Source organism: Manduca sexta, chromosome 11 (genome assembly GCF_014839805.1).
Source record: "Manduca sexta isolate Smith_Timp_Sample1 chromosome 11, JHU_Msex_v1.0, whole genome shotgun sequence".
Classification (NCBI taxonomy): Eukaryota; Metazoa; Arthropoda; class Insecta; order Lepidoptera; family Sphingidae; genus Manduca; species Manduca sexta.
This window is the reverse complement of record NC_051125.1, coordinates 944,369-964,461: the sequence shown is the minus strand read 5'-3', so window position 1 is coordinate 964,461 and position 20,093 is coordinate 944,369. Positions and strand designations below refer to the sequence as shown.

Sequence of the window (20,093 nt, the reverse complement as noted above, 5' to 3'; positions counted from 1 at the left end):
AGTATGCTAATAACATTTGGAGTTGTACACTGGATTGACATTGTAGAGACTAGGCAGAGATTCAGTGCATCCCGGCGTTTTTGCCATACATACTATTGGAATTGAATCTAACAGCTCAAATGATAGGACCTTTAACATTTTATCAGCAATGTTTTACATCTAGCTTTTCCAGTTGTAAATGTTTGTATAACTAAAGTGAACATACCTTTCGTAATTCATAATTTTGTTTCCCGCTTTGCTATGGAGGAAAGTGGAATATATTTCCAACTCCTCCCTATCCTTATATTTGATTAATGTCGTTGCGGATTAAGATTAATTAGTTACAGAAACTCGCCGAGCTCCACCGCTCGGTGTCACGAAATGCTTGCTACTGCTTGTGAGAGGGTGGACATAAGCGATAGTATATTTCATAGTCCAAAATGATGATTTAAAAAGATTTAGCTTTGTTCACAAAGATGTAAATAGAACCCTGTATACACCAAAAATAAAAGAATTACTGCAATATCGTGTTTCGTTCACAAGATCATAATAAATTCTCTATGTATATTTTATTAGTCAGTAAAAATTACAAGTTTTTTCATCCAAATAATTATTGTGAATTGGATAGATTGAAGGAGCCTTCATGTTCGGAGTGGGATATTGGACCACAGAGGAAATAAAATATGACGAAAAGACTGGAGAACTCCTAAGCGACCGCACTTGGTATTACAAAGTACCTCTAGCTAAGGACATACCCATCGACTTCCGAATACAACTAAGGAGAAATTCTTACAACCCTTTAGGAACATTGGGATCTAAAGGTACATTTTGAAGTATTTTTAATCCGCGGTCCATCGGACTGCTATTTTTGCTGAAGCGTGCAATCCGGCGCAGTGATTATATATTTATAAAAAGAAATATATATAAATAGCCCAGTTTTCTTTAAACGCGATAATCCGTAAATCTTCTGATTCTGCATTCTCTTTGCGATGAGACAAAATAACTTCTTATAAAACCAATTCAATCAAATATATATCATATTGAATTATGACAGAAAATAAAACCTGTTTTAATAAACATTACCCTTGAGATAATTTTAGCCTCCTCCAGTCCCATTGACATTCCATTAGTACACTTGACTCGAATATTTTTTAGCTGTATCTGAACCTCCCACGTGTTTGGCAGTCAGCGTTCCATTTGCGATAAGAGAAGCCATTGTCTCTTCACGCGAAGAGAGTGGTTACCCGAGAAACAAGTGGTTTAATATAGGTAAGATACCGTTTACAATTATGTTAGATGCTACACCTTTTTACCCAATTCTCGATTGGCTGTGTTGTTTAGTAGCAGCCTATACATAGACTGGAGAAACTTAGAGACAATTCTCAAACCGAGCAAAATTTTTTGAGGTTTTCAAATAGGATTGAACCTCCACAGAAGGGACGGGATTGGTTTGTTGTAAACCAGGTCCAATTGTTTTGTTGCATTTTTTAAAAAAATATCCATTAACATTACAATTTCATATGGACAGGATAATAATAAAGTTTGGTAGAATGGGCAATACTAGAGCTACTCGTAAATGTCATCACGCCCATCATGGTCTACTCTCTGGTCTGCCCAAATCAGGGCAAACAGATTCTTATTAGCAAAGCCCTGAACAAACCGAAATCAGTGTGAAAATACCTCACAGACTCCAAAAGTAATAGAGACTAAAATTGCAAATCTCTGCATCCATCGGTAACGAACGGTATTAAACCTTATTACTCAGAGCTTATTTTTAGTATAGAGACTTTATCTGATTATTAGGGTAAGAACAGTTTAGTTCAAACGTAACATCGAATACTTGATGGTAACGGATAGTGTCGGCCTGTACTACGTTGTGACTAAATTCAGCAGGCTCTTAACCAGCTTAAAAAAATCCTAAACCTAAACTTTTTATTTCTCTATTTTCAGATGGTCCGTACACATTGGAACCAATTGTTATCAAATCCGATGTCCATCTTAAAGAATTTTTATTTTATTAGCAAAATCGCTTTACATACGTTTGTAGTTTTAAGTATATTTATATGATCTATACCAGAAATGTAAACAAATATATATTCGTAATTGATTGCTAATGTCTTTGGAGTAATGCCAAAACTTATTTCATTCTATAATGTAACTACATAACAATTGTAACTACGTATTTGTATATAACGTATTTACGGTTAATTCGGCTGGACTGTGTTAAGTATAAATAATAGAATCATGACGCATATTATGATTAATAATATTATTTATATTTGTGGTTGTCTTAGAGGGTGTTATTGGCAGACCCTAAAAATAAATTATTTGAAAATAAGACAGCAATTTGTTTACATTTTTGGTTTATTCGGTCACTACTCTTTATAGTGTTTAGTTCCACTATATAGACCAATATTATTGTTCTTATAGGTATGTTGATATCATATGTTTATTATTAAGACCTCAAATGAATGGTGATTGGAGAACAATATTTTTATATTGATTATTGTTATCGGAACAATGATAAGTGTTTTTTTATATATTTACGATTATTGATTTTTTTATTATTATCAGAAGAAAGTAATTCATAGTTTAAGATACAAGATAAATAAATTCAGTTCTATAAATATAATACATACTTCACTTATTTTAATATTATTACTGATTTATTAATCAACAGATAAAATAAATGCTTTGTAAATCTTCATTGTACTTATTCCTGACGTAACTTGTGCGCCGTAAAGGTACGAACGAAGACTAAAAACCGTTTGCTCGGGAAATGGCCTCAATAACCCCAGTAATGTACACAATACTATTCTTGGGAGTTGTCTAATACTGCGAGGGCTTAGGCCTTAGTCCACCACGCTGGCCTAGTACGGATAGATAGACTTCACACACCCTCAAGATTCCTATAGTGAATTTCTAGGTATGCAGGTTTCCGCACGATGTTTTCCTTCACTGTTAAAGCCAACGATAATTCACAAAAAATAAACACAAAATTTTAGAAAAGTCAGAGGTGTGTGCATTTGGGTTTTGAATCTGCAGACATCCGTCTCGGCAGTCCGTACCATACTCAAATAGACTATCGTCGCTTTTTAAGGGATGTTTCGCGTGGAATGTTTTTATTAAAAATATTTTTTGTCAAATATGATTATTTCATTGATCTAGCCACTAGAGAGTAGCCTGAATCGTGAGATTTTGGTCAGCGAACCAAAAACAGTGCTTTTTAATGTACAGAAAAATGATCCTATTGCACCTTATCATAGTGGATTGGGGTCCAGAGAGTTGATTTACGAAAGATGGTTACTACTCGCCAGTTAACACAAACAGAACAGGGGCCTTATTCTCTATGCCGCACGTTATTTTGACAGTGCGTAACAAGCACGTAACACAACGCATCATGTTTAGGACTATAGAAATTTGGCTTACAGAATACCATTCCACGCACATTTCTCGAAGATAACATGACACGGCCCCGTTACGCGTTTACACTATCATACAGAATAAGGGCCCAGAAAACGGCTATTACACTATCTGTACGGTGGTTGCTATTTGGATGAAACAAGGGGCATAACGTTGTAAAGTCATATTTGCATTAGTAAGGAGATGTTTTATGTTACATTGTTCAGCAAGGAATAATTGCATAATAAAACTACTTCACTCTACTGACCTAACCACAAAGTTAAAAGGAAAACCTTGAATGTAGTTTATATCTTTTAAATTTCACACGAATGAATATCAGCGGCTGAGTGATGACCATGGGCCATGAACACCTAAAGGAATCAGAAGTTTGTCGCTGAAGTTAAATGGAACTAAAAAGATTGAAGTTTTCGGTTATTGAAGCATTAACTCTACAGCTTATGGTGAATAAAGAGTGCCTTCTTCTTTAACCGATTTATCCTTCCCAGGGCCTCAAATTATCTGCATACCAAAAATCGAAAATTGTTGGGTAGTATTTAAGTCAATCGCGTTCCGACAATCAGATGCGGCGGCGGACTTTGTTTTATAATAAATTATTTAGAACTTTTTAAGAGGAACCATTTTCAAGTTTGTTGGTAACTTTAAAAGGAAAAATGTAACCCGTTTTTGCGACATTTTTCATTGATACTCCGCTCCTATCGGTCATAGCGTGATGTCATATAGTCTATAGCCCTCTTAAACGGCCTTTCCAACACTGTACGAGTTTTGCAATTCGAACCAGTAGTTCCTGAGATTATCGCGTTTAAACAAAACTAACAAACTCCTCAGCTTTATATGTATAATAGTACAGATTTATGTACAAGAATAATAATTACTTCTGAATGGATCCAAGGTTAGCCACATTACAATATTTGTTCTATATATACAATTTACTACTGTTTATGGTGTTCGTATCGTACTTCCAATAAAATGACGAGACGAGCATCAGAAGAGAGGCTCGTCTCGTCATCAAATGAAATAAAATGCGACTGCCACGCAAAGGCTTTGGATTTGATCCGGGTAAGGAATATTGGATTTTCTCCTATCAACTCGGAATCTAGTATATGTCTGACACTAGATTCACTTTTGATTACGTCAACGAAATACGTATGGCGGGAATGAGTGCATTCATGAAAACAAAAAGTTTTTTTCTAATAATACTTGTATATACTCGGATATTTATAAAAAAATATCTTATAAGGAAAGAGGTTTTATATATAAATAGTATTTAGTTAATTATTTTATAACTTTTCATAAGGTAAACATGGTTGGCAATAGACCTTAAAACCGTAGACATTACGGTTTAAATTACTATATTTTAAGGGAAATTAATTGATAGATATTATTGTATTAAGAAGTTCTTATGAAGTTGGTAATAATAACAAATGTACTGACCGAATTAAATATAAATGTTAAAGAATTGTAGAATCTGGATTTCTTTTTTTCCCGCCATAAGAAAAAAATGCTGTTGTTTTATACCGGCAACTGTTGCGTGGGGCTACAACAAACGGATACTGAATTTGCGAATAATAATGTATGCTTACCAAATAAATAGTTAAAAAACATTTACAAACGACAATAATTAGTGGTCATCTTACTAGATGTAAATTATGATTAATTATGTTTAAAAAATAATGATGTACTTACCTACATAATTTCGAAATCTGTATGTACTTCAACGCAATGATTTGTCACTTCAGTTCCTATGAAAATTGCTTAGCACTTCTAAGTTCCATTCTTTTCTTGAGAGATCAACAACATTGCTTGTGTTAGAATATTCTTCTGATATAAAGGCGTTGTAATATGCATGGAAGTGGTCACTTAAATCCTTAAAACTTCAACTGGTCTAATGAAAATTTTCAATTAACAATAATGCACCTCTTATCGTAGGTATGACCCCTAAAAATTGATAAGCCAATCAAAAGTAATCAACTGCAAAATTAATTAATAAAATGAAGCACTGCAGCGCTCGTGTCTCCGCAGTCGCCAGTACAAGGCCATGGGCGTTCATCAGCAGACGCCAGCGGCCAGACGGATGTAGGAAGCGCCACAGCGCTAGTTGATCACGGAACGCCGCGCCAAATACGCCCGTCTAACACAAAATAAAAAGAAAACGAATTCGAAATTCAAATATTTTATTTTTATAAAGTGCCAGTGAGTTAATAACAGACGTTATTTTGTGAATAAAAATAATTATTAGTATTGTTTATATAAAACAATCATACAATTCAAGGTGAACTTTGTAATGATGGTGCAAAAAATGAAAACGCATGTGTCGAATTTACCCGATGTTTACTATTTTATGAATTGATATAAACACGATAACGAACATTCTGGTCGTACGTTTTGACTAAAAATAAACGTACAAACTACAATGCATCAATTTGATATAATTAAACCGTATGTAAATAGATCAGTGACCGAATGAGTGAACACTGGGAACGAATGGATACTCAAATGAACACTTGTACAAACATTAGGACGTGTTTATATTTTTAAATACTTACATTAGTTGTTGTTCCAAGTTTAAAATCGTGATTTCGTGAAATAGTGAATTCTTTTTAAATATTTCAAATGACCAGCAAATAAAATGGTTTATTAGAAGTGTCTTATTTTTTCGTGGAAATCATCGACCTAAATACCAAAGTTATTTTCAAAAACCGCTTCGTTCGTGTAATATAAATGAGAAGGTATGTCGTGTACGTCTGTAATGAATGGCCAATTAAGATAAAAATCTAGTCTGCCCTTGAACGAATACTTTTTCTACAGAACATAATATTGACAATACATACATAAATACATTGTTTACTATGTCGTGGGAAAAAATAACGAATTTGTAATGTTGGTATATTAGAAGAATAATATTTTTTTAAGGTTGGTATAGAGAACTTGTATATAATATATTGAAAGTATTAATTTTCATATTTTTTAAATTAGCTAGCCATTATTTCGAATTATAAATTGAATTCCATAGTGTTTTAAGAGCCTTACCCTAAGAAGATTATTAAAATCAACTAATTATGATGAAAATAATATTTTTCCCAAAGACAATTTGCAGTAATATTATTGGCTCTACAAAAACAAGATATCACTACATAGTATAAAACAAAGTCGCTTTCTCTGTCCCTTTGTATGCTTAAATCTTTAAAACTACGCCACGGATTTTGATGCGGTTTTTTTTAATAGATAGAGTGATTCAAGAGGAAGGTTTATATGTATAATAACATCCATTAAATAGTGGAGAAATACTGTTATTTTGTTATGTTATACCCGTGCGAAGCCAGAGCGGGCCGCTATGTTTTTATATACAACGTTCACAATTTTTCAGTAGTGTATTTAGTATCAGCATTGCACCCGTGCGAAGCCGGGGCGGGTCGCTAGTATTGTATAAGACATTTCTATACATATTTTTGCTATCCAATTTGCCAACTGATCGACTGTTTTATCTTTTTTTCTATGTGAGTTTTTCGTCGCACTAACTTGCATGACATTCTTAAGATTTTTGGGTCAATTCTTCGGGTTATAGATAACAGACCTAACTGGGACACAGCTATCTAATACGGTATTTGACTTCTTTTTATAACTTTTATAAAATTTTTACGTCGTGTAAATTCTAAAGAAATAATTGAAATCTGATGAACAATCCACAAGTTATAAGCCATTGAAATTTGGTAGTGGGGTGAGTGTCATAAAAACTGAAAAGAGACGAAATACTTAGATGTGACGTCAGCGGATATTATGATGCGTGCGAAAGAAAGAGATACAGCGATATCCCCACTCCACAACCACTCCTTCAATTGTTGCTACGTGCTCGCACATAGCAATATCTGAATTTTGAATTATTGCCGCATTTCTTATCGAATTTTAATACACAGAAGGATTTCTTTTTGTACTAATTACTGTTACATATAAAAAAATGCACGAAATCAAATATAATCAAACACCTTATTCGCAGGCAATATTAGGCCACGGAATTAGTTTAATAAAGCTACTTCAGGCCAAGCTTTTCAGAATGCATGAAGTATTGATAAGGTGATAATGCGGTGGTAAATAAACCTATACACGTTAGCCCATTAAATTGAATTGATAAGGGATATCTAGAAAGGTACCTACATTGATTTGCGTATCTAAAAATCAGTGGCGGTCTTAACCATCGCGAGGTTTAGGGCGTTGGATCTTTTCGATGCATTTTTTGGGTCTCTTGCCAGCGCGCACCCCGGCAAGAGCGTAAAAAAAATCCCCAGTTTTAACAATGTCGTCGGTAAGATGCTTACGATGTGTTGGTAAACTGGCTGAGGACTTAAAAATAAGGTTTAAAATCGCGCGAAGACCTTTGTCTAAGCGCGAGGCCCTCTAAACGCGAAGATCCGAGGATGATGCACTCTCTCGCCCGCCTCCCCCTTCAAGGCTGTAATTCTTAAGAACTGTACGCTTTTCGGATATAAAGGAGTTTAAGTTAATTTATTGTCTATTTAGATTCCAACTTCATAAACGATCGAAGCAAATAAAGAATCTACCAATCTTTAAAAAAAATCTACTGATCTCTGTATACGCACCAAGAAACTCAGATGTAGGTCCTATTATTTTTAGTTTTTTAGATTTTCATGTTAATTATAATCCATTCATCCATAGGAAGTGTTGCTAGTAGTTCTGCCCTTTATTCCATAAAAATCAGCTCGGGAAAAAACGTCTATAATATAACCTAGAAAATATCTTTATCAGCACGTTACAGTCCACTGCTGGACATAGGCCTAGGTACGCCACAGAACCCGGTCTGGTATTAAAATATATTTTATCTAAATTCCTAAAGAAAATCTTGACCGGCGAAATTTATATGTTAAAGTTGCGTATCCTACCAATGACCATGACCGGCTGAAACTATGGAAACAAATATATTAGGATAACATATCTTAATATATAGTCGTAAAATGAGTAGGGCAGTCGCCACGATTCTGCCGCGCGGCGCCAACGTAAAACACACCCTATAGAATTATTAATAAAGTCACAATTCCCGTAACACCATACTTTTCAATTGACACGAAAATGCGTGTAATATGAATATTTTGTGTCATAGCGTTATTCCACTTATATATACATCCCACGGCCGATGTCAACAGAAATAGACTGGAGATATAATTGTAAATCAACTGATGGAAGACCGTATGTTTTACTAAACACTTGATGAACAGTTTGGTGGAGAAGTAGATATAATATTAGTTCTGTATTGTACAGTCCCAGTGCTGGGTACCTATACTACTACGAGGGTTTGGTGGACCACGCTAACGTAACGCAGAAGCATTCACCTTCGAAATTTTTATGTAGAACTTTCATTTACGCTTGTCGTGTTTTCACAATTAAATATAAACGTAGAAAACAATGTTACAGAGCATTAGCGAGAGATCCATGTATCCTGATTCCTGTCGGCTTCCCTTTATATAGAATTGATGTATCTTATTATCATTAGAACGGTTTACAAACCACATTTAAGCATATTAGTACCTATATGTTGTGTCGGGTACGCTTTATAAAAATTGCACCTTTCACCACTGTAGTCTCGTCCTATCTTTCTGCTTTTAAGTAAGAGTCAAAATACAGGCCGGCATAATTATATCGACTGGCGAGGCATAGCCATCTCTCATCCATCAATGTTCTATCTGGACGGCATTCCACTTACTATCAGGTGCAGTGGATTCATGTTTCCATCCCCTTTAAAAAGGCATCCTTTCAATACATTCGTGGGGCGTTTAACGTATAGTGGGGTTGAACATTGGGTCGATCTATTACAATATCGTTTACCACATAATTGGGGCGACACGCTTCATTGCCTATCTCGAACGGATTAATGTATTTTTGAGTCATACGTTCATCTCTATGAGCGTAGACAGAAATGCAACGAGTCCATCTACTTCGCACCGAGTTTAGCTGCCCATATGCTAACTCTTGGCGTATTTTTCGCCAAGACAGATATTCAATTCAATCTTGTAAATATGTATGCTTTACGAATAATGAATTCATAAGATATCGACCTGAAGATCAGTTACATCGCCGATGTTATTACTACTTCTTTATGAGGCTATTTTGAATGATCTCAAACTTTGGCTATCCCATTGCTGGGCAACAGACCTCATCGTCATCAAATATTTAAGCGAAATAAGTCATTAATTTGCCTGTCTCGAAAACCTTATTTCATTATCTTTTTATTAATCAGTTCATGCTTATTCAGTGCATATTCTCTAGAAGTGTAACAAAGACATTTAATTATCATTAAGGTGTTTTATCCATTAGGTATTCCCCGCGAATTTTGCTTAAAATATGAGGTGGAAGAAATTCTGTCTGTAGGTTTACGTTCGAGGATCCGAAAACTGTTTAGATTGATGATGGAACCGACATGGGGTTTTAATTAGTAAAAAATCATTGATTTATAATTATTTAACGAATTTTATAATTTTTTCCCGACGTAAAACCGATATATTATGTCTAACTTGCACAAAAACGCGTACTTAAATATTAGTATCGATCAAGTAGTTTCCCCAAGAAAAAAAGCTATTGTGTTTTGTTAATAATATGTATATTTTTTTATTTCCAGCAAAGCCATGCCGTTGCCGTTGATGCGAAGATGCTGCGTGTGCCTCTCCCTGGAGTCTGGGTGTATCATATTATGCGTGTTGTCCACTGTGAGTATATCTAGAAAGTTACGCGAACCTAATTTTATTCCCACACCATGAGGAAGGAGAAAGATACTTTTAAAAACATATCTATTTACTCCTTTCACTCATCCTCATTCATAATATATAATCACCATTTTAAGTCATAATAAAATATTATAATTTGTTTACATTTCTTTTTTTTTATGATATCTTATTGTTATTCAATGTTGAATTTTTTAGCAAAGTATTTTTAGTTGCTCGACATTAAAAGTGGTCTAGAAACCAAAAAATAAATTTCGGTAAAGTATAATCAATTCTTACACCACTTCTTATTTAGAACACAGCACATTAATATTTCATGTCTATAATATTACAATATTTTCGAAAACATAATCCCGAAGGAAGAGATACTTATAATCAAATTACCTGAATACTAATATGATACGAAAACAGAATAATAAAGGCGTAAGTAATTTATATTCTGCTATAATTCTCCCCAAGTATCCGAAAAACTTTGTTTATTGTAACTAGGCAGTGCGGTGCGCCATTGGCATCAATAACTTAAGACAGGGACGGATTTTGAAGGACAATGTGTGGGAATAAACCCCAAAATATAACAAAGAAAGTTTGTAGGAGTGACTGTTTTACAACTTCTGAGCACCTAAATGTTATTCGTCATATAAATGTATAAGCCGATTAAATACAAAAGTCTAATCTATGCTCGAATAAATGGTAATAAAATGAGTACTATTTACATTAGCTGTTTAATACAATAACTTTTAAATCAAATTTACTTAAATCTTGTTAATTGTAATGATCATGAGACATTTTTTTTTATTTATTTATTTCTTCAGGAACAATTTGAAATTTATCAAAAGTACTCCTCAATTTCATTTTCATATATTAAATATCTGCATCTTGGTGGCATATTTGCATTACTATATGACCGTATTATATTTTTAAGAAAAAGGTAGCAGTATTTTTTTTTCAATCAATTATGAATAAAATGTATTTAATTCTCATTGCCGGTGGTACCATTTAATACAGCAGTCATTGAACTAATATAAGAATATCTTTTGATTTAGGGTAAAAGGAAGCAAAATTACTTTTCTTATCAAATGAAATTGTTCTGAAATGATGTTTCTTGATTTGAAATAAACCATTTATAATTACATCTCTGCTGCCATATCCGCTTCTGCCAACATTATCATAATATAATTGACATGGCGTCTTACCATTTCTACTTCTGTTATATTCATAACCAAATTCAGGGAAAGGATATATATTATGTAAGAATGCGTTAAATATTTCAAAATTTATTTAAATTAAACTTTTACGGAAGAAAAAACTTATAAAAGAATATATTTACGCTGTTTATTATTCTAATATGAAGAATGAAGTTACGTTATACATATATCATGTAAATATTGTATGAATATGTAATCAACTGCGATATTATGATGCCGCAAAATATAAGTCTAGAGCAATAAAATTAATTTCTCTATAATCACTCACTAACTGATACCACAATTTGAATAAATTGAATTAAATTTATATTTCGCATACAAACTATATATCGTAGATGAACACTATAAGGGAAATATTCAATTTTCTTTATCTAAGGTTGGTATTGGAAACATCTACCGGGCAGAACGGTTATTAAATCTAGCAATTATTATACAGTTCATAATGAAGGTAATTAATAACTTTATACTAGCACCAGGAAAACGCATGTTAATATTTTTAAATCTTAGTTCTACAATTATTTTGACGTCATTCGTTTATCCAATTATTACCAATTAGTTGGATTGTTTTTGTTATTTATTTTACCTTGTGCATGTTATTTATCTTGATATTATTTCGTAACACATGCATTTATGAATGGTGTATTTATCATTTAGTCACTCCTTACAGGTTTCATTCGTGTGTTAGTTATATGTGCGACAATACTATTGGTAAAGCCAGTGCCACTAGGCATTCGATGATAGCTTTATAGTTTAAACATAGTGATAATTATACAGGTACTAGTACACTGACTGTTGCTTAAACTTATTCCTTTAATAACTGTTGATAGTAACTAATTGACCAAACTGCCCGACATGAAACTGTTCATTAGTTTACAGTTACTAGAATATTGAATGAATTCATAATCACAGTTGTAGTATGAACCATATATCAGTATAATAAACGTACCCTTTGAATTATATCGAGCAAAATCACAACCATTCATTTAGAATAAACTTACTTTAGTTTGACATGTTGTTTTAAATGTGCCTATATTTTCCGATATGCAACTATATCAGTTATAGTTCGCCATAGTCCAGATGTTAGTGAAAAAGTTTAAAAAATTGTCTAAGAACCAAATACAATGCTTATGCATAGAATAGCGATTATGTATTGGCCGAAGTCTTTCTCTCACTAGAATATTAATATGAGGGTATAGCTCTATATGTGATTGAGTTGTCATTAATGTATATCATATCCACTAATTACAAGAAAACAATAAGACCCCCCGAGTGATAAACTGAATCCGTACCGAACCAACTACTTTGTAAGCATTCTCCACTTAATTCTGTAAGTAATCGACCCTAATCTTGCTTTTCTAACATAGCAATCATTTACCCAGTATATAAGTAATGTAACGAAGAGATATTTATTTATTTATTTATTTATTAAATATAATCTTACAGGAGTTACACCCAATGCGATTATATTTACATTGTCATATAGCCAATTCAGATACAAATAGTTATGCATAGTTATTTCATTATGGTCGATACATTATTGATTAGAGTTTCTATAGTTACCCTTATGAATTCCGCCAGTGTACAATTAAAGATATCTATGTTCCGCGCAACTTCATTAATTATGTTTATGGCTCTTAGCACTGGAGCGAATTGAGCAGTCTTAGTGCGAGTCGACGGGACTTCGAGCAGCTTCTCTCTTACTTTGATTCGCAACCTTGGGTTCGGGACAATCAGACGCAATGAAGCCAACACTGATGGATTATTTTGTGTACCTCGGAAAACCTCAAATACATATTTGGCTAGCGCTACGTTACGCCTAACTTCTAATTTGTAGTAGCCGACCATACCTAGGACAAATAGGGACGGATACATAAGCGGGTAAAAAGGATAGACTCCGTACTGTTTCATATACAGGTAACGGGTGAATTTGTTTTGTATCTTTTCCACCATGAGGCTATATTTAACCTCATGGGGTTCCAGATAATAGCACTTGTCTCCAGCTGGCTCCTGACCAACGTGTTATATAAGCCCTTCACAGCTGCTAAATTCTTAAAATCCCTGCTTTCTCGCATTATAAAGCCCAAGTTCCTATATGCTTTAGAGCACACCTGTAGAATGTGCTCTCGAAAGATTAAATCTTTAGTGACCCTTACACCTAGGTCTTTAACAGATGTAACACGAGGCATGGGTGTCCCGTCCATCTGATACTGGTAGTGCAAAGGCAAGGTCGCACGCGAACAAGACATAACATTGCATTTGGTGACATTAAAAAACAGCCTGTTCTTTTGACTCCATTCTGCCACCAAATCAATATCTTTCTGTAAACGGCCACAGTCACTCTTGTCATTGATACGCAGAAAAGTTTAAGGTCGTCAGCAAAGAGTAAGCAACCCGCGTTTTTATCACATCCGGTAGGTCGTTTATCATTATGATAAATTCTAATGGGCCAAGGTTGCTTCCCTGACTAACACCCGATCGAGTACGGTATAAGCGTGAGATGCAACCACCATATTCCACATATTGCATACGGCTCCTTAAATAACTTGCGAAAAACTGCAGTAGATCTGGGGTAAAGCCAATCATTGCAAGTTTAGATAGAAGAATGTCGTTGTTTACGCTATCGAAAGCCTTTTGAAAGTCAAAATAGGCGATGTCTAACTGTGCACCTTCTATGGAATCGAGCACTGGCGACGCGTGGTTCATTAAGCACATGAGGTTAGAATTTGTGCTGCGACCAACTCGAAATCCGTGCTGTGCATCACTAAGATGCGCGCTCACCTGTGGAGTTATGCATGCAGATAATGCCGATTCGAACACTTTAGCGAATGTAGATAATACCGCTACAGGTCTATATCCACTTACGTCCGAACTAGGAGTACCTTTAGGAACCGGGGTCACTCTGGTTATTTTCCAACCATCCGGGTATATACGCTCTTTAAGACAGAGGTTGAATAAGTGACAAAGAGGGTCAACCAGCGACATTCTGCAGTCTTTTACAACGTAGGGGGAAATTCCGTCTGGTCCCACCGAATGCTTTGGCTTAAGGCGCGCAAGTGCAGCGCGAACGTCTTTAGGCGAGAATTGCCCTACGTGTACACGCGCACCTCGCTCGGGACCCCCAAGCGCGGCAGTCTCTGCGTCCAACAAAGGGTCGTCTTGCCCATAAACGGAGCTAAAATAGTCTGCAAACTCCTGAGCACAATCATTTTCTGATAGGCACAAACCATTTTATATATATTGCTAGTAAACATGGCGGACTTTAACATCTTATGTACGGCGGTCGCTATCCGGGCGGATATGAAATATACCCTACCACCAGCAAATCTTGTAAAGAAATAAAGCTTTATAGTAATAAATAACACAGCTGTACAAAGGTGGTTGACCCAGTAATTCTATTGTTCCACATTTTCTCAGACGTGCGTAATTCTAATAAATTCAAATGGACGAAGACGTGACGCGCGTGCCGTCTGCAAAGCATGCACATTTAGCCGTATAAATATGCTTAATATGGGGAATATGGACATTATGAGACGCGCCTGTTCATATCGTAGGGAATGCTACTCCTCAAGTATAATCAGAGGATTGTGCTTAATATTAGACCGGCGCCAGTGTAAAATAACATACCTATTGCAACACAAATATAATGATAACCAATTATAATGACATTGAGGGGACCACCTCATCGTTACGACATATCCGATATTCGTTTTATACATGTATTTTTTATTACTTTGAATGACGAGACGAGCTTGTCGTGCGCCTGATGGTAAGCGATACGACCGCTTATAAACAGTAGAAACACCAACACCTTAAATTACACCGTATTGTTCGGTATTCCATTGCGCTCGCCATTCTGAGACATGAGATAAGTCTTATTATGTCCAGTAGTTACACTAGCTACAATGTATCTATAAAGATCTTGTAATTTAGTCCTTATAACCTGTTTTTAACGTAATAAAAATAAACATTATTTATAATTCCAGTTGGCATGCTTAGCGAACATAATAGCGGGGGCGTGGAACCTACCGCGCCACAGGGAGCGAGAGCCGGAAGACAATCTCATCTCCATGAGCATGGTGATGTTCTCATCGCTGTCCGCCATATGCAACGTTGTGGCGCTGGTTGGCATCTGTCTCGTGAGTGCCCTAATTATCATAAATCTACCTCGACGTCACTTATTACCAAAAGTATTGCTCTGAGCAAAAGTGTTAGCGTGGTGCAATTATCCCGCCATCTCTTTCTGACGAGCAGTCTTATGGCCGATGACACTCAGTGACGTCACAGTTTGCTTTTACTGTTATTTGACAATTACCTCTTTCGCCAAATGCCAAATATTTATAAGTTACTAGGAGTTGTCCAGTGGTCAAAATTTAACCGTAAAATTTATTATTTATTTTTGTGCACTCGTTCTCTATTATGAACCTTAACGGTACCAAATATCACACTCTTTTTTGCGCGCAATTTGCTTAAGAAGGTACTTATACAACGTTTTCTCTTCACGTATTAATATATAGATGTTTCACATTATGATTATATTTAACATTCAGTAAGACTAAAGACATTTAAGACTATAGATAATTAATCTCTCCTCAGTTTTTTTAATGCATATTGTATAAAGTTATAAACTTTCTGCACTCCTTCTCCATATAAACTTCAACAAAATTTAATACTTTGTCCGCGTAATCTTTGTAAAAAGGGGCATATTCTTTTGCTTCATGTATTAATATATAGATTTATTATTAAATGGCCTTATAAAATTCCTTCACCGCTACATTTTAGATGATATACATTCTTGATAATTGTATTTGATATAAAATCTACTACCCTATTATAGAATCTTTTTTTTCAGAAGCGGTCCAGCAAACTGCAGTTATCCATAGTGTTTAACTCGATGTTCATCCTGTGTATCTTCGTAGTGGCTATCGTGTCTTGCGTCTTCAGGATGGAAGAGTTCCTCAAAGTGCCGGGGAACATCGCCTTAGTTATTCTTGCTTTGGTGGCTGGTGCGCGTGAGTATCAATCTGTACAGAAATTTTATTTTAAATTAATTACTTGTTGGCAGTCTCAGTTATAGTTATAGTTAGTTTGATATTTTTATACCATACTGCACCCAATAGTAAATAGATTAGAGTCTAGATAGAATGTCACCGGAAAAGAGACGATAACCCGATATTTGTTCTTTTGGATTTTACTGAAGCTGTTCCTTCTACATTTCATGAAGAAACTTTCTTTTAAAGTTTATTATAATTTAGAAATCTAACTGCCTCTGTTGTATATAATAATATCAGCCCTGTATTATATACTTGCCCACTGCTGAACACGGGCCTCCTCTACTATTGAGAGGGATTAGGTCTTAGTCCCCCACGCTGGCCTAGTGCGGATTGGTAGACTTCACACACCTTCGAAATTCCTATAGAGAACTTCTCAGATGTGCAGGTTTCCTCACGATGTTTTCCTTCACCGTTAAAGCGAACGATAAATTCACAAAGAATACACACATGATTTTTAGAAAAGTCAAAGGTGTGTGCCCTTGGGTTTTGAACCTGCGGACATTGGTCTTGGCAGTCCGTTCCACACCCAACTAGGCTATCGCCGCTTTTATACTACAGTAGAACTACCAAGCTGACCTCACAGATTTGTTCTCCGGGTGAAATTGTTTTTTCTGCTTACCAGTCCGGCGTCTGAAATAATGCCCAATAATTGCAAAACCTCTCCCCCCAATTACCTGATACTTAAGTTAGCAAAATGTAGTTGTTACATTTAGCTAACTTAGGTTGCTTCTGCCCTTTCAAGAGTAGGTAGCAGTGGCGAAGCGTCCATACAACCCGATTCCTGCCGGCTTCCCTTTTACACCTAAAAGGGAAGCCGGTTTACGATTATCTATGTTTTTTTTTTCTGGTAATTGGTTGCGATATGTTAACTAAGGCACTTTTTTTTCATCGGGTTACCTTTTCAAAAACTAGACTCTTCGCCACTGGTAGGTAGAGGTATCTACTCTTAAAAGGGCAGAAGCGTGATGTTATTAAACTTATTTTGTTTCAGTGTACTCCCTGTATTACTTGACGATGATCAACAGCTTCTACAGGATTATGAAGATGACGTACGGAGAGAGCGCTATACCTATTTGAAATGCTGTATTTATTGTGGTTTTACGATGTATGGTAAAACCTATGTATTGATTAAACAGATTTTGATAAAGATTTGCGTAGAGTAGAGCAAGATAAAGATCGCAAGGTGATGGACATTTTTAAGACCGTTTTGTCCCAACCAGCCAATACAGGTATTTTTAGTTCGTTGTTAAAGGGCTATTCTTGGTCCCGGGCATTGATTCAATTTTTAAAACAGAATTTTTATAAAATCTAATTCATACATTCATTATGGTATTTTTACTATGCAGGTCACTACTTTGTTAATATTATGCTGAAAATTTATAAGTCAATTGCATCGGTAAAAAAAAATATGTAAAAAAAATATACTGCCAGTGTTCTTTCTGTTTCTTGCTTATATCGATCAAAAAGATATGAATAGACTGAGTTCTAAATTATTTATAAACATATTAATCAAATATTGGTGTGTTGCTTTTGTGAAGTGAAACATGCATTGTATACAATGTTGCCAATAAAAATTAAGTTATATTTAGTCTATGTTTTTATTATGAAGGGAAGCTTATGCAAAAATTCTTCTTCCTTTACATGATTCCAGAATTTTTATGTAGTACCTATATTTAAATATCTATTTTAATACCTGAATGAACGTGAACGTAATGTACCTGAATGAAATGAACGTTGTGTGTGTCAAGGACTCCTGATGATGAAGAAATTGTTAAACTGGAAACTACTCAACAGTATCAATCAACTATTGTTTAGTTTCGCAATTGAGTCGCAGCAAATGTCAGTTTCATAGAGAAATACAAAAAAGAATTACCGCCAATTTGCAGCCGCCATTTTGTTTCAATTTGACAACCACTGCTCATTAATTGAATCATCACTAGGCTCAGTATTTCTAACTAAGGGAATAAAAGAATTAAAAATGAAATCCAGTTTTGTCTATAACGTCATTTTATTATTTAAATAATGCGTTTAACAAAGCGTTGTACAACTGTCACAGACATCAAAATATTTCTATAAAATTAATGTCAATCGCCGTAAACAATCGTAACATTTAAAGCGTATATAATTGATCGATAGTTTGCACACAAAATGCAGATCCACTCACAAATTCACATATTGGACAAAATATTGCGTTATTTAATTATTCTACTAGCTTTACAACTTATAATAGCTTATATGTTTGCTACAGTTTTGCAAATGTTAGACATTAAAATAAAATCATTTTACAGATTCTATCACGGTTTATATAATCATTTTTTCCCAACGTTTCGAAGACTTTGCATCCTTCGTGGTCCGAGTCCGCCCCGCGACCATGAAGGCTGTAGTCTTCGAAAGGTCGGAAGAAAATTATATTATAAAAAAATGCTATAGAGTCCATAAAAAATGTAGTTTTGCGGTTAATAAACCTACAAACAAAACCTGTTCTAGTTTCATGTTTCAAACTTAAATAATATCAGACCTTTGATAGAACGCAAAGTTTATAATATAATAGTATATACCAGACGGATTTCACACAGAAATGCTGTTGAATAAAATCATATTACAATATTGTCATGTTCGTGTCTAATAGTAACTTTATACCAATTTTAAAGAACTCAATAAAGGACGGTAAATATTCCGAAGCCCATATATGGTTTCTAGGAATTGGACGTAAGCCATTAGGACGTTTATGAATTCCAGTTATTAGTCATGTATTCTATCAATATAAGACTCTGCCTTTAAAGGTTCTAAAAATTTTAATGAAAAATGAATTATGGATTAATATTCGTTGTTAAAGGACGTACGTCCATTGAAATATTAGCATTATTTACCTCCTACAATATATGCTGATTTCTTTTCTGGAGATTTGCTTAAAATATAAAGACTTGCGTCAAAATGTCAAAATAATGCGAGAAGAAATTAACACATTGTTTTACTATGTTTATTAATCAATATGAAGTTATGAGTGGATCTTGTATTCAAATACATAATATAAAACATATTACCTAATAAATATCTAATATAGGTACATTCGTATAGGGAAGGTAAAGATAAAGGTACAAATTTCAGTAAATAGAAAGATATATTACGAAAGACCTGTCCGGTCGATTCAAATGAGTAAATGGCAAGGGTCGATTGATATTTCGTAGAAGCGATCAGGGCGATTACAAAAATATAAAAAAAAATATGCTTCATCAAATTGGCAGTGGCGAGACAAAATCTTACAATTAAACAATAATTCTGTAAAATGATTAAATAATTCATTATAATAGTAATTCTTAAAAAATACAACAGAACGTAGCTAAAAATAATTATATTTATAAAGCAATAAAACAATTTCAATTAAGTTTTCAAGTTTGGTGAACCATTAGTCTTGGTGTTAACTTGTGACTTCGCGAATTAAAGACTAATATTTTCAATAATTTCAAATTAAACCGAGGCGAAGTAATTATTATTTAAGGGCAACTTCATCTGATACGCCCAACTGCGCATGCGTCAAAATATCAAAAACATATTTTAAAGTCTAGTATCACCTGCGTCTCGTCTCATGGTGACGTCAATACTCATTTAAAAATGGCTCACCATCCAAATAGAATAAACGACCTCATCGCTCCTAAAAAACTAGAAACAGATGGACAGTTGGACACATTGAACTATCAGCTAATTAAAGC

General features: G+C 34.6%; 1 protein-coding gene across 2 annotated transcripts; it reads left to right on the top strand.

Moving 5' to 3' along the window:
- The first annotated feature begins 5,451 nt into the window (after nt 1–5,451).
- Nucleotides 5,452–17,971, top strand: LOC115447211. 2 transcript variants are annotated; one of them, XM_037437599.1, is made up of 5 exons: nt 5,452–6,128; nt 10,025–10,112; nt 15,316–15,468; nt 16,182–16,341; nt 17,375–17,971. In XM_037437599.1, the coding sequence occupies exons 1-5, from the start codon at nt 6,121–6,123 to the stop codon at nt 17,458–17,460; spliced, it is 495 nt and encodes a 164-aa protein (XP_037293496.1). In that variant the 5' UTR covers nt 5,452–6,120; the 3' UTR covers nt 17,461–17,971. The 2 variants fall into 2 exon arrangements, with proteins under 2 accessions (XP_037293496.1, XP_037293497.1); XM_037437600.1 differs by lacking the exon at nt 5,452–6,128 and adding an exon at nt 6,137–6,312.
- Nucleotides 17,972–20,093: the final 2,122 nt, after the last annotated feature.

Bases quoted from the DNA above. Each gene is read 5' to 3' on its own strand.
- LOC115447211 (XM_037437599.1), top strand. The intron at 10,113-15,315 runs GTGAGTATATCT...TTATAATTCCAG, and splicing joins TATTATGCGTGTTGTCCACT to TTGGCATGCTTAGCGAACAT. The intron at 15,469-16,181 runs GTGAGTGCCCTA...CTTTTTTTTCAG, and splicing joins CGCTGGTTGGCATCTGTCTC to AAGCGGTCCAGCAAACTGCA.